General features: G+C 35.2%; 1 protein-coding gene across 1 annotated transcript in view; it reads left to right on the top strand.

The window, feature by feature from the left end:
• Positions 1 to 23,603, top strand: part of LOC142352043 (dynein axonemal heavy chain 1-like) — a 234,705-nt gene that overhangs the window by 177,676 nt on the left and 33,426 nt on the right. The window contains 7 exon segments of the mRNA XM_075404390.1: positions 2,783 to 2,926; positions 4,034 to 4,107; positions 7,295 to 7,472; positions 7,764 to 7,937; positions 8,329 to 8,503; positions 10,179 to 10,333; positions 10,687 to 10,824. Of these exon segments, the coding sequence (XP_075260505.1) occupies positions 2,783 to 2,926; positions 4,034 to 4,107; positions 7,295 to 7,472; positions 7,764 to 7,937; positions 8,329 to 8,503; positions 10,179 to 10,333; positions 10,687 to 10,824 (1,038 nt within the window).

Raw genomic sequence — 23,603 nt, 5'->3', positions numbered from 1 at the left:
TTTGCGAGTTGGCTTTAATTAGGATGAAGGGGCACCTGGGTGATTTAACAGATAGCGTTGTCGATCGTTGTTAAAGATTTTTTAATCAGAAAAAAGGCTGCAACAGCTCTCAGTCTTTGTAAAATCTTTTATTTTCCCTCAAAAAAGGTTATTTCTGGAGAAATCACTCTCGATTGGTGACCAATGGTGTTGGAGTTTGTAGGAGAAGCGTGCGGGAAAATGGTGATTTTTATTTCCAAATTTTTGTTTGGAAGACATATATTTTTTCTATCCCTCTCTTCCACTCAAGCGCCCTGAAGCCCCCCTTATGCAGCCTGCAAAAAAGGGTTTTAGCTGAGCACCCTTTTTTACGTTTTTTTGTGCTTTGTAAGAGCTGTTTTTTGTTCTGAGAAAGATTTTCACCAATTTTAATTTGCCTGTAGAGCTTGTTTTAACATCCCTTTACAATTTTTATGTCTAAGGCTGTCGGGCGCGCGCCCGACACCCCTGAACAGAAAATTTTCAAAATGAAAACGAGCTCTAACGACAAAGTAAGTTTGGTGAAGAACTTGCTCAGAACAGTAAAAGGCCCTTGCAAAGCATAAAATGTTTTGTAAAGATGGGTCGTTAACCGGGTCAAAAAAGACGAAAGAAATTGGTTTCACTATCAACGTAAAAAAATTCTGAATTTGCTCTCAGAGGCGTAAAAATCTGCAAGTTGTCTTCCATTAGGATGAAAAGACGCCCGGGATGATTGAAAAATAGTGTTGTCGATCTTTTTTCAAAGATTTTTAATGAGAAAGCTGCAACAGTTCTTGTTTTATGTAATTTTTTTCCCCTCAAAAAAGTTTTTTTTGCAGAAATCACACACGATTGGTGACAAATGTGGTTGGCGTTTGTAGAAGCGTGCGGGACATTGATAGTCTTTATTTCTAAATACATACCTTGGATGCTCCAAAAGTTGGCTGTTTTATGTCCAATACTAGGGGCCAAAATGTGAGCTTCAAATCTCAAAATCCACCTGAAAAACTATTCATTTTTTCACTCTTACAGCTCTGGCGCCCAAAAAAGGCGGATTGCACAGGGAAAAGTAAAAGACACCGTGCAGGTGGATGGTGGAAAAAACGATGCTCCCACTGAGGTGGGAGCATGGTGGGGGCATCCGAGTGCATTGAAAAAAATGCAATAACTTTTAAACTAGATCATATATTGCAATTCTGTAAAAAGATCCTGAAACTTTGCATAAATTGCAGGCGCCTGCAAGAAAGAAAACCATCCGTAAGCGATCTTTCCTCGGAGATATGGGCCCTGGTCAGTTTTTTGTCCGGGGTGCGAACCATTGCCCCCGGTTAACAACCCACATACGCTAACGACGCGTATTGCATTTGTCGATTGCTCTTTCTGAATCAGCAATATTTTGGTCAATGGTTTTCTTGGCCCGCCTGTTTTGGCAAGCTCAATGAGCGCAAAACTTGTGCAGATTAGATCCAAATTATGACAAGACAAAGATTGTAAAGAATCGAAAGAACGAACGACAGGAAACGAATTAAAAGGAACGAAAAAAAGAACGAAAGAAAAAGAATACCAACTTTTTGAGTTTGTGGTCCGAGAAATTATTCATCTTTTTTGCCTTTAATTAGACTCGAACCACTGCCCATCGCTTGACAGTCATTGATCTTATCCTGTACGCTACAGTTGCTTTTTCCTTACGCCTACTGACGTTTATAATGAGTAAAATTTTTGTCAGTGGCTGTTTGGCTTTTTTCTAATGGACCGTTTTTGTGCTTTTCTTCTAGAACACTTTTTGTTTTCTCGAGTGACCTTTTCACGCTTTCGTTTTTCATTTTTATAGTGATAACTATTGCTTTCACTCCGAAGTAAAGCTTGTTGCTAAAATAAAATTGATTGCAGCATATCAACAAGAAGAGCCTGATAGCCGAGTGATCAGTGCCACTGGTGTGGGAGTGGGAGGGAAATGGTTAGAATCATGGCGTGGGAAACAATTTTTGCACCCATAAAGAAAAAATCATGGGGCTACAGCCCCTGAATTAAATTGCATCGCCTGTCATTCGAGAGCAATTCATCCGACATTAGTGGGTTTATGTTTGTTTTGGTTATTCCAAAATTTAAGTAAATTTTTCGGTGTCAGGAAAAAATACCCAATGCCAATATATCCAATTCCATAATACCCAATGTCACTGTACCCAATGCTATATTACCTAATGCCATTATACCCAATGCTATTAGACGTACTTAATGGCCATGGCCATGCCTCAGCGGCCCCTGGGACTTGATATGAAACTATCTCAACCGAACATGGGATTAAATTATCCGCTTGAGATTTTTCTTATTGGCGGAAAAGGATTTTTCTTATTGGCGGAAAAGATTTTTGCCTTCAGATATACATCTGTGGAGCTTTTTTAATTTTTTATTGAAACAAGTTTTCACTGTTTTTTTAAAGAAATTATTATCAATAATTAGAAATAAATTATCAATTCAATTATCAATAATTAGAAATAAATTATCAATTCAATTCAGAAGAATTGCAGGATATGACACAAACAAAATAGTCCACGTTTTTCAGACAGAGGATTTTTTATTGCAATGATATTTTTAATTCCACTGGCCGTTTTCTCAGAAAACGTTGTTTTCAAATTGATAATTAAGGTTATTGACTAATGTAATCCCCACGTACTGATACATCCAGGAGTAATTGCTTGGAAAGCAAAATGGAAACCAAAAAATTCCGTAGTTGTTATTGATTCAGTCCAACAAAGTTGGGAAATTATTCGTTTGTTTTTAGCTGTTAACGACAGCCGAGGACGTTGCGAAGATGGAAGAGGAACTGAAAGACATGCAACCTCTGTTAGAAGAAGCATCTAAAGAGACTGAGACTACAATGGAAAAGATCGCAACTGACTCAGTAGTGGCTGAAGAAACCAAAAAGGTTATTACTGTAAAATTATCATCTCGATTTCCATTTCTCCTTCAACCTCCCTGCCCAGTTTAGTCGTCGTCTATATGTTGAAAACGACGTAGACTTTTTTTTCTTTTTGTATTCAGTCTTTATAATCAAAGAATTGTGTTGGTTTCTTTCTTTAGTTTCATTATTACATTTTTTTTTCATCTAAATAGTTATGACTTTACATTTTTCCAGTGGTTAGAAATCAATAAAACATGGCGCTTTACACAATCCAATCAGTAAATATGGCGGCTTACATTGTTTAAATAAAAAAGTTAACGCTGGGGATTGACACATTTTCTGCATTATCCCTCTGAGGGCATAAAAATGTTCATATCCCATGCTTCCGCCCGTGTTGTTTTACTACGCAGTAACATGCTGTACAACTGTCCATTTAAAATTTGGAGCTCTAGGTCATTGCGGGTCAGTATAGATCCTGATAACTAAACTATTTTGCCCACCCTAGACAAAACTTCGAATATGTACTAAGACTTATAACGTGCATCGAAGAACTTATGAATTTAATTGCGTCGTCGTATAAGGACATCAGCGACATTATGCAGTAGCTACACTACGACTAATATATCTATTTTTATTATGATATACAAATGCAATTAGGGTACCCGTTAAAAACGGCAATCAGCGCTGGTATCCCGCCAAAAATACCTGCGAATTGCAGCTCTGTGCGAGCTACTACAACAACAACATCAGCGACATGAAGTTTTCTGCGGCAACGTAGCTGATTGCATGACCCTCAAAAAAAACTTGCCAGTATTTTTGGATGTAATTTTCTTAGCTTGCCAAAATAGTAATCTTGGTATTAGACACAATAATGTGACGTAAAAGTTCTGAAACTTCACTTCTTTACTTGTAAGTTTAAAATATCAGATATATGCAGTGCCAGATTCTAGAATGCCAGATTTTCCTACATGCAGTGTCATGTTTTAAAACTTCTGGCATCTTATAACGTGCAAATTGCGTGTTCCATACAGGGTTAAGTGACTCACTTCGAAATTCTGGCTGCTATTTCGGACCGCTAATCACGTGACCTATGCAAAGAATACTATCATATTTATCAGTCTTGTTTTTTAGGTTGTGGAGAAGGAAGAAGCCGAAGCTACTATTAAAGCTGGAAAAGCCCAGGAGATTGCAGACGATGCTCAGAGGTATGTTACGTTTTGTCGCGGTAAAAAATTCAACCCAGGAATTCCCAAGCTGTGAAAGTTTTTTTTTGATTTCGTAAATAAATAGCATGCCTGAACAAGCTAAGCTTAGCGAATGCTTGTTCTGCATTGATTATCACCCAAAACTAATTGCGATTGAGATTCTCTGAATTTTTTATACCTTTAACTGATAGATGTGCTTTGAACGTTCCCTTCGCTAGAGTATACAAAATAAATACAGATACATAGAATTCTAATTGAGCTGGGAGTAAGCTAGTTAATTGCTCCTAAAAACGAAGTTTGTAGCAATTAAAACAATCCTGTTGGTCTTTCCTTTTTAATGCAATTTTTCATACTTTTGACTTTTTTGTCTGATAGTTTTTTTTGTCTGATTGTTTGACTTTTCGTCTTCAAAAACGGGTAAAGCTCGGATGGCATTAAATCACTGGGCAGTTCTCTTAGAGCTTTACTAGTTTCTAAGTGTATAGAAGCTACTTAGCAGACATCAAACTTTGGCCAAAGGGGCGGTTTAGACCCCCCCCCCTCTCACTTCATCCATCCCCTCATGCCACCATCCCCTCTAACACACATACAAACGCACGCGCGCCACACAAACAAACACACTTCTCATTCCAAGCTTAACCCATTACACTCGGCCCCCCCTTGACCCGGCAATCCCGTACATTTGCCGCCCATGTCGGCTTTGTTCAATAACCGCCGTCACCTACTCAAACGGTTATTTAGGCGCTCTCTTTTTCATTACGACTTGAACAGGGGTAATGGTCACAATTTTTATTAAATCGGAGACTTCTTTTTTAACAGGATGTTAAGTCAAATACGGCCTGTGAAACAATTGTTATTGTTTTGCTGAACAAAGTTCAAAAGAAGAGTTAAAATTTAGAGTTGGGTTTTTTTTAATATTTTTAATTCCCGAAGAGAGCGAGCAAAATAGGTGCAGAAAAATAACATTCATTCACGCGCGACTTTATCAACGCAGATTTTTGGATTCTAACTTCTTTGTGGACAAAATAATTTCTCACATTAACCGCTAACTGAACGGTTTGGGACCATTTTAAACTTTGCTTAGACTTTTAGGAGGAATTTGGGTTCATACTTATTGGGTTTTTGCGCCGTTTTCGATCAAGGTTTTAGCGTTTACGGTGCGTATTTCAGTCGTAGTTACCCCTTCTCATAAATGTCTTGACTTTTTTATTTGATTCGTATGGATTTTTGATGTTTTTTTTGTTTTGCTCATTGGTATGCGGCTCACGAAAATCCACTCCCCTCCTTCTAACCACCACTTCAACCCACCCGTCGCTTCTCACTACCACCTCATTCCATCCATAACCGAGCACCATTTCCCGAATCGCGCTCAATAGCCCCCCACCGGCCAACCCTCCCCCTTCCCCCACCTCAACTAAACTGAAGCTGGCCTCCCTTAGCCGCTCCCTAGCTACTGACGAAATCGACCGCTTGCAAGTCGTTTAAGAGCCATTCGGCTGTTTTCGTCTTTTTCATGTTTCCTAGAAGTTTTTTTTAAAATTTTCTGTGCTTCACAGAGTCGTTTTTTAGTAAATTTGTCTCAGAGCAATTCTAGTTAAATTGCCACAACTAAAAGACACTTGAATAAACGATTGGTGGGTGATTTCTCGCTGTCATATATCAATTACATTCGTTTTTTACAGTATATTTAATGTTTTTTGGCTTTTTTGTCTTTCCTGGATTTTATCTTTATCAGTGTCGTTTTATGTTCACAAACACTAAAACACAACGATTAAATTTGTATGTTGTAAAGTCGTAAATTGTGGTGAGCTTTTGCAAAGATTATTATTTAACACTTCTGAAATTCATACTTCTTTTTATTTTCCTTTTATAATGATACGTATTTTGATTATTTTGGCCGTTTGTTAATAATGCGAGTAATTACTTTTGGGTCGCATCTTGTTGAGACTTATCAAAACGTGTTAGGTTTCTTATTTTGATATTCCTTTGGTCCTTTCTTGTGTATTTGCTCCGTTTTTTTCGAATTGAATTGTAAGATGAATTGATTTAGCTGGTAAATTTGAATTCATTTCAATTCAAATATTTAATTGAGTTTTTGAATCTCGCCTTTATTTGGTGTTCCTTTTGTCCTCATCTAATGCCATTAAAAGTTTTTATTAGAAAATTGTATGCCATTCTATTTATGCTCTTGTTTTTGATTTTATTGTACTTGTACTCTATAATTGTGTTTTTTCTTTGGAGCTGAGAATTTCAAAAGGATTCTGATTTTTGCCAGACTTAGTTTTTGCGCTTTTTATATTTTGTCTGTCATTGATTTTGGCAATTTTGTTGTCTGGTGTGTGTATTCTAGGGATGCGTAGTGTCAGTAGTTATGTAAAGCGCTGTTGATGTCGATGATTTTTACGACACTTGTTTTTGGAAAAATAATTTTTCTAAAATTGTTTTCGGATTTTTGTTTATTATGGTTTTCTTTACTAAAATTGTTTACTTTTGCGCATTTAATATCGTATGCTTTGTTGACTAACCAAGTTTGATGTTGCTGGAAAAACGTTGATGTTTATTTCAATATCTTATTCCGTTCTTTAGGCTAGTTTCGTTGTGCGCCCATATTGCTCAAAGTGATATTTAACAGCAGTTGCTCAGCAAAGCCATCGAATATGAATGTAGTCATTAAAACTAAATCAAGAATAGAAACGGAATAAGCCCATTATGCCAAGTTTAGATGCCCGCTAATTGAACTTTGTTCTTATATATCTTAGTTACCATCTCTAATGCTTTTTGGTATTGATACGAGCCCCTGTATCCCCTCATTAAAAATAGGCGTATGTCTAACTATGGAAGGACATCAAAATAGTTCACACTTTAAAAATATTGAACAAAAATTATTTTTCGTGTTCTTCCAATCCCGATCGGGGTTATGAGAATCGATGACGCTTATTGTCTGGCAATCTTTATATGTTCTTGATTTTTCCTTGGTTGATATTAAATCATCAAGCACCTTGACTTACAAAGCTCTTGTTCCCAAATATACGACAATGCAGACAAAAGTTGACAATGTTGTCAAGTTTTCTGACAACCATGTGACTTTGATATGATTATCAAACAGCTGAAGTTATTGCTGAAAACCCCGGATATGTAAGCTCAAATTTTTTAAAAAAAATTATTAGTTCGCATTTCTCCACTTCAGAGACTTAGACGAAGCCCTCCCCGCACTGGAGGCAGCTCTGAGCAGTCTGAGGTCGCTGAACAAGAATGACGTCATTGAAGTGCGTGCCATGACTAGACCCCCAGGGGGTGTGAGGATGGTGATCGAGGCTGTCTGTATCATGAAGGGAATCAAACCAAAGAAAGTCGCCGGAGACAAGGTAAGCAGTCAGTAAAAAACCTCAAAATCTTCAAACTAATATGTAACCGAATTGTCATAAGTGGGTTTTAATGTACAAACAACTGGGACCATTTGAAACATATTTTTCCTATGATAATGAACTGACAATTAGACAAAAAGTAACCGTTATATTAAATTTAATGAACTTTTGTGACTGTATTTTCTTAACATTTAAGTATCTGAACTGATTTACATATTTGAAACTAAAAATTACTCTTAAAGTCCTCGTTAAAGGCTTCAACCTTTGAGTGTTTGCTCTTTTCCTTTTCAGCCGGGTCAGAAGATAGACGACTATTGGGACCCTGGAAAAGTGATGTTGCAAGAACCCAGTAAGTTCCTCGAGTCTCTCTTCAACTTCGACAAGGACAACATACCCGATGACGTCATTAAAAAGATCCAGCCTTATATGGAAAATGAGGAGTTCTTGCCAAGTGCCATTGCAAAGGTAACATTCCGGAATATGAAGCTTGATTTTTTTTCAAAAAGGTATAGAAAATTAAATAGTTGTTTACAAAAACAAATACGTGCAGATTTTACTCGATTTAAACTACAAAAGTTTAATTAGTTTATTTTAAACGCTTTTGGCTATTTATAATATTTTTGAATAGCTCTCCGAACCTGATTTATAGCTAGATGTAGCGAGATTATTCTTTTTGATAGCAACTTTTTGAAATCTGTCTAAAAGTTATGATATAAATCAATTGTCATTCTCTCATTGCTGATCACGTAGATTGAAATTTTCACTTTTCTAATCCTGATGAAAGTTTCAATCTCGTTTTATTTCTTTCTTTTCAGTAATATGTTTACTTAGTTCATTGTTGTTTTTTTCAAATAAGGTCTCCAAAGCGTGTACCAGTTTGTGCCAGTGGGTGAGAGCTATGCACAAGTACCACTTTGTAGCCAAGAATGTGGCCCCGAAAAGAGCAGCCCTGGCTGAGGCCCAGAACGAACTGGCCGAGAGTCAGAGAATCCTGGATGCTGCTAAAGCACGGCTGTACGAAGTCCAAGAAGGTATGGCAGACATTAGTTTATTTTCAGGGCCCATCCTGAGAACTAAAACTGAGGTCATAACTATCTAGGTTCTTTATTATGTTTGATAGTTTTCAATTCTAAATATGTTTATTCGTTTCTTAAATGTTTGGGTTCTCCAAGAATGTATGGGTTCGCCGAAAAACGGAAGTCCGAAGGATATCAGACTTTCAATTGGGAAACGAAAGAATGACCGACTAATTTGATTAGCTAAAATTTAAGTGTGAAATTTGAAACGATAATTTTTTTTCATTTTTTCATATTCTAATAGAATTGTTCACTTCTTGAAGAGATCAAAATGCCATGAACAAAAATGGTGCATAAGTCAATGCCGGTTTTTTGTTGAATTCGTATGATCGAATATATTTGCCGCTACAAACCACACGCTCAAAAATTCCGAATTAACGACTAAATCAAGATTAACGCGGATAAACTTAAAACCTCGAAATGAACTATAGCCTGGAAAATTGTAAACCAGAATTAACTCGGGTAAGGATGTTGTGATCTTCTACAATTACGAGCCAGCGCACATTCCAAATTGAGTGGACTATTTGGTCCATTTTAGCTCTTTTATTCCACAAGACGTATGTTAATACATTTAAAAAGGGCCTTACAGTGTGGCGTATGGCAACAAAGGAACGATTATACTCATTGGTTTATACGGTGTCAGGACAATTTACCCAATTCCATTTTACCCAATGTCATTATACCCTATGCCATTTTACCCAACCTGCCATCTTACCCAATGCCATTTTACCCAATGCCAACCTGCCCAATTTACCCTATTGCTGAATTAACCAGAACGACTATTTAGCCGACTATAAAATAAATGGCGCGTGGGACTTGATGTGAAACTATCACAACCGAACATGGGATTATAATGTCCACAAATATTAAAAATCATTCTTGAAATAGCGACTGCTAATTTGTAATCGGATATTTGAACGAAAAGATCAAAGAGCATTGGGTAACTTGGTATTGGGTAAAATGGCATTGGGTAAAATGGAGGTTGGGTAAATTGGCGTAGGGTAAAATGGCATTGGGTAAAATGGCATTGGGTAAAATGGCATTGGGTAAAATGGCATTGGGTAAAATGGCATTGGGTAAAATGGCATTGGGTAAAATGGCATTGGGTAAATTGTCATGTAACCGGTTCATGCTATTAAACAATATATGATAGTAAATTATGCTATTATAAAACATTTTAATTGTTTTGCACTTTAAAATACTTTTGTCTAAAAATTTCGCAAATTAGCGCAATATTAATTCAATTCTATTGTTAGACGCACTGGCTTGTAATGACGAAAAATAATGAGTTCAAAAATTTGTTTCAAAAAAGACCATATAAAACTAGAGTCAAAAGTACATCTACTATAACTGCCTCCAATCTTTTTTTTCCAAACATGTAAATTAATAATATAACCGAAAGGTTAAAGTTTACATGCCTTCAGAATAATCACGAATATTTATTGAAATAATCAAAATTATACATTAATCTTCTAGTTATCAATTGATGTTACCCATTGAGCTGTTCGTTCTACTATATAAAAAATAAGACACGAATGATCCTAACTGTCTATCTATTGGAAAATTTTCATGCTGACGTTGCAAAAACTCTGTTAAATTTCTTTTGAAAATCTGAATCTGTTCATTTTAGGAATTGCGACTCTGCAGGCGAAGTTGAACGAGTGTGTGTCTAAGAAGGAGGAGCTGGAGAGGAAAACGAATGAGTGTGAACAGAGGCTGGTCAGAGCAGGGAAACTAATTGGGGGACTGGCTGATGAAAAAGACAGATGGCAGAGCTCTGTGGCTGTAAGTAAAGCAGTCCCAATCAAGTTTTCTGTTTTTGGACTCATTATGAGAAACTTTTTCATATCTTGTATGTAAAATTTTGATTTCATTTAAGGTACCTCGCTTCCACCTGCCATTGATATTCTCTAACAGCTAAATAATTATTTCTGAGTGTAATTTTCTTAGCCATTTTCAATTTTTCAAACTTTTTAAATCAAGTTTGGTTTTAAAAAGTGTAATTTATATCTTCAAAAAGTATTAATTGAAGTCGGTTTTATTTTTACTTTTTTAAAAAAGTTTACTTATCAAAGTTTATTTTTACTTAAATTGGAGATTGTATTTTTAATATTTATTTCATTTTGGTGTGTTTGCAGATGCTAGAAGAGAAGCTGAAGAGATTTGTGGGTAATGTGATGATAGCGGCTGGTTATGTTGCCTACCTGGGTACATTCACGGGCAAATACAGGAATGATCTGCTCAACATGTGGTCTAGACAGCTCATAGAGTTCAAAGTTAGTTCCTTTTCCTGAAAAAAAGTCCATTAAAATTTTCGACTCTTGCTTCCGTATTTAGGTACCAAAAGTTTTGTTCAGTTCCCAGCAAAAATATACAGCTCATTAAGTTCAAAGTTGGTTCTGTTATGCATAGTTAGTTTGTCATTTTCGTATTCTTTTTCAAACTTTTAGAGTTTCTTTTGTGTATTTAACTACTCATTTTATTAAAAGAAACATTTCTTGTAATTAATAGCCGCCCTCATCTTCTCAGCAGGCTATTATAGCGCTCCTATTTTTCACAATTCAAAGAATTTGAATTGTATTGGTGCGCTGTGTTTTTTTTTTTTAAGATGTGTTCACACATTTTTAAATGACTTTGATCTTTCAAAACGGGATAAACAGGTAAAGCCCAGCGGGCATTAAGTTTCATTAGAGGCCCAAAGTGGGCTTTAGTAGTCCTTCAAGTGCATATAGTAGTGCAGCTGCTGGGATGGCCTTAATTTAAGGTTAAAAGGTCATTTTTAGGAGTTTTTCGGCTCAAAATGGTGCAAATTTTTATGTTTTTTGTGATTTTTTTGAGATTTTTGTTTGATTAGTCTTAGGTTAAAGTTTTTAAAAGTTGTTGAAGGCCTTTTGCAAGACAAATATGCCGGTTATGGCCATTTTATGAGCTATATGTTGTGGTACTACAAACACAAACACCCAAATTGATGCTAATTTTTTGCAATTTTTTCAGGTTTTCTGACAATTTTTCTCATTTTTTGAGTTTTTTTAGTCCTAGGTGTCACGAAATCTTCTCTAGGGTTTGATTAAGGGTTTGATGATTGATTGCTGCACAGTTTCTAGTGGTAATGGATCGGTTTTCAACTTTTTGACATCATGAATTTTAGCATTTTTTGACAAAAGTTGCAATTTTTTCATGTTTTTTGACATATTTATTGTCATCATTCAAGTTGTTTGAGTCCCAGGGGCAAGAAAACCTCATTATGGCTTTGATAATCAGTTACTGAAAAATTTTTAGTTGCCATGGAATAGGTTTCAACTTTTGAATATCACAAATTTTAGCAATTTTTTTGAACAATTTCGCATTTTTTTCAGGTTTTTGAAAATTTTCATCATTTTTTTCAGTTTTTCCAGTTTCAGGGACCAGGCAATCTCTTTTGGGCTTTGATAATAGGGCACTGCATAGTTTCTGGTAACAATGGAATGCTTTTTAACTTTTAAATGTCTCGAATTTTAGCATTTTTTTGATAAGATCTGCAATTTTTTTTAATGTTTCCTAAAGTTTTTGTCAGTTTTTGATATTCGTCCATTCTCAAGTGGAAGAAAACCTATTCCACGTTCTGATAAAAAAGTTATTGCATGGTTTTTAGTTTTTTTTTAAAAATATTTCTATTTTATTTATTTTTTCTTGCCTCAGTAGCCAGGTAACCGTATCCAGGGTTTGACAGTATGTTATTAAATAGTTGCTAGAGGGCAATTGAATGACTTTCAACATTTTAATAGAACGAATTTCTATTTTTTGAAGTTTGAAATTTTTTCTAAAAGTTATTGCCTATCGATCTATGAGCCAATGAGTATTTTAAAGCTTGGAATTGGGTTACTGGATAGCCTCGAGAGACACAGAAAAAATTCTGAAGATATTCATATCACGATTTTCAGCAACATTTCCTTATAATTTGCAATTGATTTCTTTTTTTTTCTTAAATTTTTTGGTCATTTTCGAGTTAATCGATCTTCAAGGGCCAATTAACATTTTTCAGGTCTTGCAGATATAATACTGGACCGATTTCAGAAACAGAAATTTTCTTTGAACATATTTTTGTAATACATGTTCTTAAAGGGAAAATGTTTTTAAAGGCTTCAAGAGTTTTAGCAATGAGATTGTTTTTGTTTAGTTTTGATTCTTTTAGTTTCTCAATTTTTTGATGATTTTTGTGTGCTGGCTGGAATTGTTCAATTGATCTGCTGGTCAGGTAGAGTATGTCTGAGTTTTTCTTTCAATTCTTTGAATTGTATTTCAGGACTTGTCCTGCTATGTTTTTTTACTTCGTCGAATAAACAAATGTTTCGCTTTACCTCATTTTGCCGCCTTTTCAACATTTTGCGTGAAATCTTTTTGACTTCTCTAGGCTAGTTTCTCTCTTCTCTCATTCTGCTAAAAGTGATTTTGAACATCAGTTGCTCAGCAAAGCAATTCAAAATGAACAGAGTGAGTATAAAAAATTGAAGTCAGAAGTAGAAACGGGATAAACCCATAAAGCCCAATTTTAGATGCCCGCTAATTGAACGTCGTTCCTATAAGTCTTAGTTACCAAGTCTAATGCTTATTGGTATTGATAGTAGCCCCTGTAGCCTCTCTCTAAAACAGAAGTACAACCACGAAATGCCATCAAAATAAATCGGTCTTAAAAAAATGTTTTTGCACAAAAATCTTTTTTTTTCAATATCTTCTGTTATTTCAATCCCAATCATGCTTATTGGAATCAACGGCGGCTATTTTCCGGCAATCTGCCGGGTATGTTTCAAATTTTTGCTTTATTCTTCTATTGGTTATCAGTTGTCAAACTATGTATTGGTGGTCAAAACAATTCAAACAGTTCAAATGACTTAATACGCTCGTTCTGAATGACTTAACTACGCCAAAACTTGAATGATCAAGAAAGATCAAAATTGAACAAAATTGTGAAAAATAGTAAATCCGAACGGTAACTCTTTTTTAACCATTCAACTTAATTCTGAAAATTGCAAAAAGTAAAACATTGCCATGTTTATAAAATTTTCAACATGTGTAGACATTAGAAGCCGATGGTAGACGCGAAAAACTATGAGAAACGTTTATACAGTACAAATTCTACAGGAGATAAAAAGGTGCAAATAAGAAAACTCTACAATGGTTTCTATCAAGGATTCTACTCCAGGTTGCCGGTGCATGGAACGTGCGCTGCGGAGGCAGAGCATGGAGCTACGCAAGAGCGTAAAACTTATTTTTGTCCTAATGTAAAAAATGGGTTTTCTATTGTAGCCAAATGTAATAGTCAATTTAAAGTGAAAAAAAGCAAACATTGCAAAACTTTAGTAGTAATATAGTGAGCTACACTCCCCGGGGGGGGGGGGTGAGGTCCCCCATGTATTAAGATAGGGTATAGCGTATTTTTCGGGATTTGGGTCCTCCCTAACGTATTAAGATAGGGAATGAATTAGCATGTATTAAGATTAGGTATAGCGGCGTTAATGTATTAAGATAGGGTATAGCCGCCATGTATTAAGATTAGTTATAGCCGGCGACATGTATTAAGATTATGCGCCGACATGTATTAAGATTAGTAATAGCCGCCGACATGTATTAAGATTAGTAATAGCCGCCGACATGTATCAAGATTAGTAATAGCCGCCGACATGTATTGAGATTAGTAATAGCCGCCGACATGTATTAAGATTAGTAATAGCCGCCGACATGTATTAAGATTAGTAATAGCCGCTGCCATGTATTAAGAGTAGTATAGTCGGTGCAAATGTGGGGGGTAGGTTCGGAGACGCTCCTGATAGGCTGAAATTTTGAGGGGAAAAAATCAATGTTTGTGTAGTTATTAAGTGTTTACTTGAGAACAATAGAATCGGCGTGGGTAATTAATTGCTGTAATTATGTGAGGGGTAATTATGTGACAGGTTGAATTTTGTTTACAACTTTTATGTTATTAAATTGTGAAATTAATTGGTGGGGGTTTTCAATTACCCTAGTTATCTGAGGGGTAATTATGTGACATGTTGAATTTTTGTTTACAAATTTTAGGTCAATTGCAAAGATTGTTCCCCTAATTGTTTGAATCAATTGTGTAACAAATGTCTTTTGCGCGCTCATTAATTGGAAAAAATTCAATGATAGAAAAAAAATGAATTAAAATTGTATAAAATTACAGACACAGTATAAATGTAATAGAGAATACTAAAGAATTGTGCTATAGTAAAAGCATTTAAGTTATATGTTGAGTGGTGCTGTATGAATACCGTCAGACTGAACAATGCGCTTAGGGTAGAAATAGGACAGTCCCTTCTTTGTCTGCTCATACGTAGCAACACAATGGTTTATTGTTCTGAACCCTCTATTTGTTGAAGTAAGATTGATAATTTCATCCATCACACGTCGATATTTCTCCATCGGTCCATCTCCGTTCTCTTCTAGTGTTCTTTTATTGAGACCTTTACTGCTGAACTTGTATTTGTCAGACTGTGCATCGTAGCAACAATAAGTTTTGCTACAAAGACAAATCATTTCCGTACATCTGAATTCTTCCTTGAAAAGTCCTGGTTCCCGTTTATCATGCTTCTTATGCTTAGAACAACATGTTCTAGGGAAGAAATTTTGAATAGCATCTGCTTGGAAAGAGTCGTTACAGTCCTGCTTTCTCAATGCTTCCCATTCTTGTTTTTTAGCAGGTCGAATACAATCATACAAATTCTCATGAGCTAAGGCTAAATAGAGGGAATCTGTATCCATCTCTAACTCCTCGAATTTATCCACGTCGCAAAATCTGTCAAAGAAGTTATAGTAGAGCTCCAACATACGTAATTTAGCGTACTGAAGTATGAAGAATCCAACTATTATAGGTTCGCGGTGTTCAATTTTTGATTTTGCTAGCTCAACTTCGTAAAGCTCTTTTGAGACATTGTTCAACCGCTTAAACATTTTCCCATTGATTGCTTTGTGCGTCTTCTCATCGTTCAAATATTTGGTTTCTGTATGTTTGCTTCTGTCCATAATCTGATAACCGTAAGAGCTATTACCCAATAATTTCATAGTCTCAGCAACAACGCTGGAATCAGGATTTTCATCTCCACCTCTTCTAGCGTCTACCACTGACTGTACAAAGGTCTTGAAACATTTGCGCGGCGTGTACTGTACAAATCTATAAATTCTTGTACATTTCAGACCGAGGCTGATGTAGAAATTTAGTAGGGGAGTAATAATTGTTCCATTTTCCAGATTGAAACTTGAAATTAGCATTCGCTGAGGTTGCTTCAGTAAGTTGTTTTCGACAGCGTAATCTCTCATATAATCCCCAATATCAGCTCGACTAACGTTGAAATTTTTAAAAATAGGCGGGAAATTTGAAAACTTGTACTTCAAACCTGTGGGAACTTCCAAATCACATTGTACGTATCCAAACATCTCCCCATCTCTTATTTTAGCTAGTAAAGACTCTTGCTTCAAAGGTAATTTGAAAGGAAAGTTCTTTCTCACGTGATTTCTGACATTTTCTTCTTCTTTAACACTTTCCCACCATTTACACTCCCAGATTTCAACAATCTTATATCCTTTACTTTTTAAGTAATCTCTTCTCAATTCATCGTGTTCTCTTTTTCTAATCCCTCTCTGTGTTTCCTCTTCCGAGAGACTTGCTTTAGCTTCCTGACAAGGACAGAAATGAAAGTAACAACCCATGGCTTCAAACACCGTATTACAATGTGTGCAAAATCCGTCTACGCTAAAACAATCAATCTTCTTCTGTTTTCCGGTTGTGTAGTAGCTCTCAATTTTACATTCGGAACGTTGTGATTGAAGATATGACATAACCATGTTCTCAAATGTTCGAGATCTGTTTGTTCGAGCCCTGAATTTTTGAGAATCTGTATCAAATTCCCATCGAGTGTAAAGTCCAGTGGGCATTTCTTGACACATTGAAAAGGGATAGAGTTGGCTAGCGTCAATACCTACGATAGACTTGCAAAGGTTTTCAGAGTTTCGTATGAAGGTCTGATCAACTACTGCTTTTCTAGTAAAAACAATAGATGGACCACCAGTCATATCCTCACGTATTTTGTCATGTAAATCTTTGTCAGCTTCAACAAATGGAAAAAACTTGTGGTTTGTTGACTTGTGAAGACAGATATTAGCCAAGTTCGGAAGTGTACATCCGAGTTTTAACATATCGATACCCGTGTTGTGATAAAACTCCATCATTTTTTGCATTGCCTCCAGTGTTGGAACAACATCCTTGTTGTTGTACCACTTGACAAAATCTCTGAATGTAGCCATTTTTTCTTGCTCCCAAACCACTTTCAGGTGATTGTAATTGTCAATTCCAGATGGAGGAACATTTTTCAACCTCAACTTTTTTAATGACTCTTGTTGAGAAAATCCACTGTTAAGCAATTTAGTGAAATCAGTAAATTCCTTCTCCAGTGGATTATAGTTTCTCAGTTTGCTAAAGAAACGGTCGTAAGGAGGGAGAAAAGTTGCATCGAGCTTTTCGGGAGAGTCAAACTACTCATAGGAGAAGAATCCTTTGGTCTCATTTGTCTTGTATGCTTTAAGGAAAGAATCACGTGATGTAGCTCCACCGAGAAAGTTGAGGATATCGAGAAATTGTACATCACCAAACTTAAGAGAAACAAAGTGATTTGCTTTTTAAATAACAGTAGGTTGAATGTCGCGCTCATGAATAAGATAGGGTAGGAGATAGGACTTAATGAGATTTAAATCATATTTTCCACTATTGAATCCGAACACAGGTAAAGTGTTCACATAACGCTCAAAGTGCTGCTGTAAGTCCAAAAGCTGGTTTTTCTGCATTTGGAGAAATTGCGTAGACATATCAGCTTCATCATCTTCTTCGGTACGTTCATCTTCACACTCAAATGTTGAAGCGTTTTGATCCTTTCTTTTAATTAAATTTTCGCCAATTGCGTTAACTCGTGCTCTGATTACTGCTTCAATAGAGGAAAACTTTGTCCACATTTCAGTTTTACTTTTGTTTGCTAAGTCTTCAATAGCTTCAACAAAAGATATAATGAGAGCTTTCGGATCTTTATCGCATAGGAAGACAGGTTCATCAATTAAATTGGAGGAAATAGAGACAGAGATTGGTTCATGCTTTCCAATCCAAGTGGTTGTGTTTGTATCTTTTAATTGGTCGGAGGGTACACATATCGATTCAAAGTCAAAAATAGCCAAGTTCTTGAACAATTTTTGATCTTCGTTGTAGGAAATTCCAAATCCGTCAAGCTTATCAAATAAGGTCTCGCGCAATGTATACACACTCTTTGCGTAAATATGCTGTACTCTATCTTTACACGTTTTAACATGGCGGTTGAAATTTCCCGCTTTCTGAATGAACGTATCGCAACTGGGACAACGGAATCGTTTAAAGAATGTGTTGATATCATCTACATAGCATATGTGGTTGTTGTAACGTAATAAATTAATAATTTTCTCATACATTTCAATACTTCTCCTCGCAAGTTCACCAACAAAATCTCCATCTACAATGTCAATATCGTAAATAAATATGTTGTGCTTTATCGCATTTTCAACAAATACAAGATGATCGATCGATACCCCTCTGAAATTGATTGCGTCTTATCCAGATTCGTGGAGGAATGCACTGAACAAATTTTTTGCATTGATCTCAAGCTCCGATGATCCATATAAGTGAACAGCTATAGCTCGGAATAAGCAAAGATAATCTTTGTAAGTCTCACCATAGCCATTCGATACGAGACAATTCACATCTGGTCGTCTGAGTAACTGTTCAGGAAGAACAGCATCGATACATCCCATTGGAATGGATTTTAGGAGAGCGCAAAATATTGTTACATTTGTAGTCAGAGCAAATCGCCATTTTGTATTCTCCCGCTCCTGAGCACACGTCTCCACTAAATCCATCTTTTCAATCCTGTCCTGAAGAGAGACTAAGTCTCCTTTGGAACAGAGTAGATGAAATTTCTCGAAGAAAGTGTTGTTCTCGTGAGCGTAGAAGTATCGATACTCGTCCGTATCCACATTTAATATAAATCCTAGAGCTAAGTTGACTTTGGCTGCACAGTTGAGTTTTTCGAATACTTCTTTCAACTTTTTATTAATTTCATGAGGATCGAGCTTGGACAGCTTGAAGTTGAACACTTGATGTCTTCCATTTTCCATCTCAGTATCGTCAAAAAAGTGCTGGCAAGCACTAAGTTCTTGTTGTAGCTGCTCGTTGTCCTTTTCCAGCTCCTCTGATTCTAGAACTTCTTTAAGCTTTTCACTCGATTTTGTTCCAACTTTTGTTGAAGTTCCATGCTTTCTCCTCTTGTGTTGTTGAAGAGAATAGAAACTCGGAAACTCCTCCAAGCATACAGTACACATAGTGCTTAGCTTTGTATCCTTAGGAGCGTGATGCTTAGCAATGTGGTAATTCATGTCTTCTTTCTTCTTTGTACTGAAATGTGGACATTTGGGACAAAATAGAGTCCCACTATCACAAGACTGCTTGTGTCTTGCCATATTCTTCTTCACCACCATTTTGTTGCACTTTGTGCATTTCACTGGGAGATTTCTATCGAGAGAAGGCATTGTTTTGGTACAAGATGAAACAAATTCGGGTATTGTGACGAGCAACTAATTGTGACAATAACAAAGTGAGAATGAAAGAAATTATTTTTGTACATTTAGGGAACGCAGCTATGACGCATCACTCCATATATGGAAAGTTATGATTTCCATTTTAAGCAGCTTGTTGTCATAACCGAACATTCTAGAACATAATGAATAAACCAATCAGATTCTTCCATTTACAAATACCTTTAATAATTAAGAACACTCTTTTTAAATATGTGAATTCATTCCTTGGAGTAAACTCAAAAATAGCAAATCATTCTTATATATCTTCTTAATCATTTCTTTTACATTTTATATAAGTTTTCATATTTCATCCAGCCATAATCCAAAAACAGACTCACAACAAATTCAAACAAATTGTTCCAATCTTAACAAACTCTGTGATTCAAATTTGTGTCTATCCGCAATTGACAGAATTCGGTGCTTGCAAACAAATCTAGTCCTATTGAAAATTGAAATTAGCACATGAATGTGCTTTTACAACAATGTTAAAGATGTCGAAAACAAATATTCATCCATACTTCACGAACAAATATTTACTTTACAACTTAACGTTATTGTCTTGGAACCTCTCAACCAATCGAAATCCCGTGTTAAAGAAATTATTCTGAAGATTAACGATTTTATTTTGTGTAATTGTTTCTTAATTTTAATTTTCTTTTACATAAACAGAATATTGCGTGAAATTTTGCTCATTTGCGAAAAATGTTAATCAAAAATCATTTACAGTTGTTGGAAAAAATATATAAGAGGAAAGAAGGAATTGCCGATGCTTACAAAGTTGACGAGATTGATGTTGATTCCTATTTTTTCTACAATTTCTTGGACATTTGCGTTCAGAATGACAGAATAATCCGATTTAGTAAAGGATTCGAATATGCAACATTTTCCATTAAAAAATTCAAATATGATGATTATATAACGAAACAATCATTTGATTTATCGTCAGAGCTACACATTAACAAGTACGAAATTTTATTTATTTTGAATTCTGTTCCCGAAATTTTAGAACAGTACAGAAATCTAGCACAAGCGAACTGTATTCCAATTCCTGACCCCATAGCAATCACTTCATCTGTACAAAGCGCGTTGTTTTTTCATTATTATACAGATTACAATTCTGAAGGAGTAAAAATTCGATTTGGAATTCGGCTCCCAAATATATATATACAAAAGTTCTGTTCCAAAAATGGAATACTTTCCGAGATTGATTTAAAATTTAACGAAGTTGAACAAATTTATCAGAGCTTAACATTTTTGGTAAATTATGTCACTTCGTTCCCAATGAGCTATCCTTATTTAGTAAACAAGTAGTCGTATCATGTGATACATGTATTATTCAAAAACCATATTTGGTTTCTATTCACGCATTGATGTTCCTGCTTCGTAAACGAGCATCATTTTATAACAACTTCTTTCATATTTGGATACATTAAATGATTTCCATTTCCTGTTTCGGTTACTAACGTCAGTTTTTCTACAAAATATTTCCTTCTTTGGTTACTTTGTTCTTATTGGACGGAATTCACTATAAATAGGAGCGACAAAGTTAGACTTCATCATTCTCTTTCTATTCCTCAAAATTAATTTCACCTCTGTTCCTCATCGTCCTGCTAACTATTCTTCAAAACTTTATACAATTGAGTTCCTACATTCACATTCTTCTTATCTACAGATCTTACTTCAGTTGTAACGTTTATCTGTTTCTAACTTAGATATTCTTTTTATCCTACTATAAAGTGAAATTTGTTGTTTTCTAACTTACTCTCTACTTGACAGTTTTCAATACGTTCATTTACAAACTGCTTTTGTTTCTAAAAAATCCACTTCTATCAACTCATCTGAACAAAATGGAGTTTACTGTGCAAAACAACAGTCTTCTGTACTCATTTTCCTTCACTGAGGAGACTGCTCGGATAAGTATTAAAGACTTATCAAACGGATTATTTGAGACTGTAATGACTTTACCCATCACTGTGTGGCATATTATTGAACACCAGCGACAACAGTTCGACACCTATCATCAGGGTCAGGTTCCAATTACGGAGAATCAGCTTGGAACTCAAGCGATGGGACACGAGGTTGCTGTTATTAGTGGGCACCACTATCCCCACGTTGCTGGGACAGAATTTCCACCTACCTACGTCGCTGGCAACATTCAATATACTTTCCCTTGGGAAGAAGGGCAAATTCCCAACTCTTGGTTCTCTAGCCCGGATGTAAATCAAGTTTTGAGTTCAGTGGAGGAGTCAGGGAATTTGCTTCAAACTGTGTCAAGCTTTGATGGGAGCGAGCTAAGTGTTGATACTAGCACTTGGACAGCAAATGAACAGCAGAACTTTGATCCGGCACAGTACTATGGTTCTACTGATATGTCGACTATTCCATCAATGACAACACCTTCCATAGAGGATGGAACGGCGCACAATCCAATTTTGCTGACTGATGAAAATTCAACAACTTCAATCAGCGTTCAACCAACTGATCCTCCAGTAATATTTGAACGTTCTAGACCTTTTGGGAATGAGATTCAAAACTTACCAGAGTATGTTGTGAAAACTCTGTTTGAATAGATTCGAGTTGGTACAATTTTGCAGCTTCATTTGTAATCGTTCTTAACGGAAAAGTTGTATGTTGATTTATACATTTTCCTGGTGATGTATTTAAACATTCTTTATAATATAATTTTTCTCATGTGAGCTTTCTTTTCTAAACCAGTTCACAAGGATATAATCAAACAAAATTTTGAATTTTGAAACTTCGTTACAAAACTTGATATTTAACGGAAATAGCATTATCAAAACTCGACATTTAACAAAAGTTTTTGATCAAAAATTTGATATTTAAGAAAAAAAACTGAGCAGAAATTTGATTTCTAAGAAAAAAACCTGTATGAAAACTCGATTTTTAAGTTGTTATAGAAAAAGAAAACTTGTCATTTTACAAATTAAAAATCTCTTCCTTTTTTGCGTTAAATTATACCGTAAACTGGTGAAAATCAGGAAAAAATTTGCGCTTTATTGTATCCAATTGGAAACTGTTTTTTGATATTTAAACAAAAAGATTGAATGAAAACTCGACATTTAACAAAAATTTCGTTGAGAAAACTCGACTTTTATCAAAATAAATTGTTCCAAAACCCAACAGTTAACAAAAATTTTTGTGAGAAAACTCGACTTTTAAAAGAATAATTTGTTACAAAACTTGACATTTAACAGATTAGAGGTATCAATTTAAACATTTAAGAAAAAGATTGTAAGAAAAGAGAAATTGAATTTTCTTGATTTTTAAACCAAACATAAAACTGATACTATGTAAATAATTGTGATGCAATTACAAATTTATTACTTTCTAATTTCAAGATATAACAGAGAATTATCAATTAAGCCATGGCCGTCTAACAAACAGTCAACAATTTTTATCAATTCACCCTCATATTTTGAGTTTTTAAGAGATTGAATTCTGTCCAGAAAAGAAGATCCCATTGTTTGTGTGCTTACATTTCTTTGTTCAGCGCGCAGTAGATGTCTCTTGAACTTCTTTCTACTCAATCTTTTTTTAGACACACTAGGTAACTTCTCAACATATTTGTTCTCATAATTGTGTTGTACTGCTCTGTCTAACTGAGTAAAGACAAGTCCCGATTCTTCCAAAATATTGCCAAAAAATTGATGTTTATATAATGTTTATAAACAATCAACTGTCTGATATAAATAGGAGAGATCTTCCAGTTTTTGAAGCAAGTCTCCGATGGAGAAAGAAATGAGAACAATGTGATATCGACAGGTTTTCAGGGGACAGAAACTGTTGTGTGAAGCAACAACATATTCACTTGTAAGAATATATGGTCTATAATCTTTGACAGATACAGATATAAACAACGCCTTTTCACAGAATTTTTTGTAAAAGTGTGGTAAAACCTGACACATAACTGCTGCCATTCTGTAATATTATTTAGTTCTAAAGAAATTGATTTCCTTATTTGAACTTAAATTCCAAATAAGGAAACTAATTTATTTATTATAAATAAAACCAAATTCCAAATAAGGAAATCAACTTATAAATTATAAAGAAATTCAAATTCCAAATAAGGAAACCAATGAAATTGTTATGTGCAATTTAAAATCTCATTTGAACTATGAATCAATTCAAGAAACAGCGGATTAATAAATTTCGATGTTTTACTTGTTCAAAATATTTTCGTCACTACTTCTCTCTAATGCAACACAGACGTGCTAAACACAAAGACTCTTTTTCTATAATGATTCAAAAGTTTTCTTTATTGAAAATTTCTGATTAGAAATCCTTTTAAGGAAGAATTCTAAATAGACACATTTTTCTCTTCCTTTTTAGGAAATTGTGCGAAAACAATGATGTCATTAGCATAAAAGGAAATTCTGCGTTGTAGAGGCCCTTA

This window comes from Convolutriloba macropyga, chromosome 13 (assembly GCF_964194025.1).
Source record: "Convolutriloba macropyga chromosome 13, txConMacr16.3, whole genome shotgun sequence".
NCBI lineage: Eukaryota > Metazoa > Xenacoelomorpha > Acoela > Convolutidae > Convolutriloba > Convolutriloba macropyga.
The sequence above is the reverse complement of the archived record's forward strand: the minus strand, read 5'-3'. Positions and strand labels throughout refer to the sequence as shown.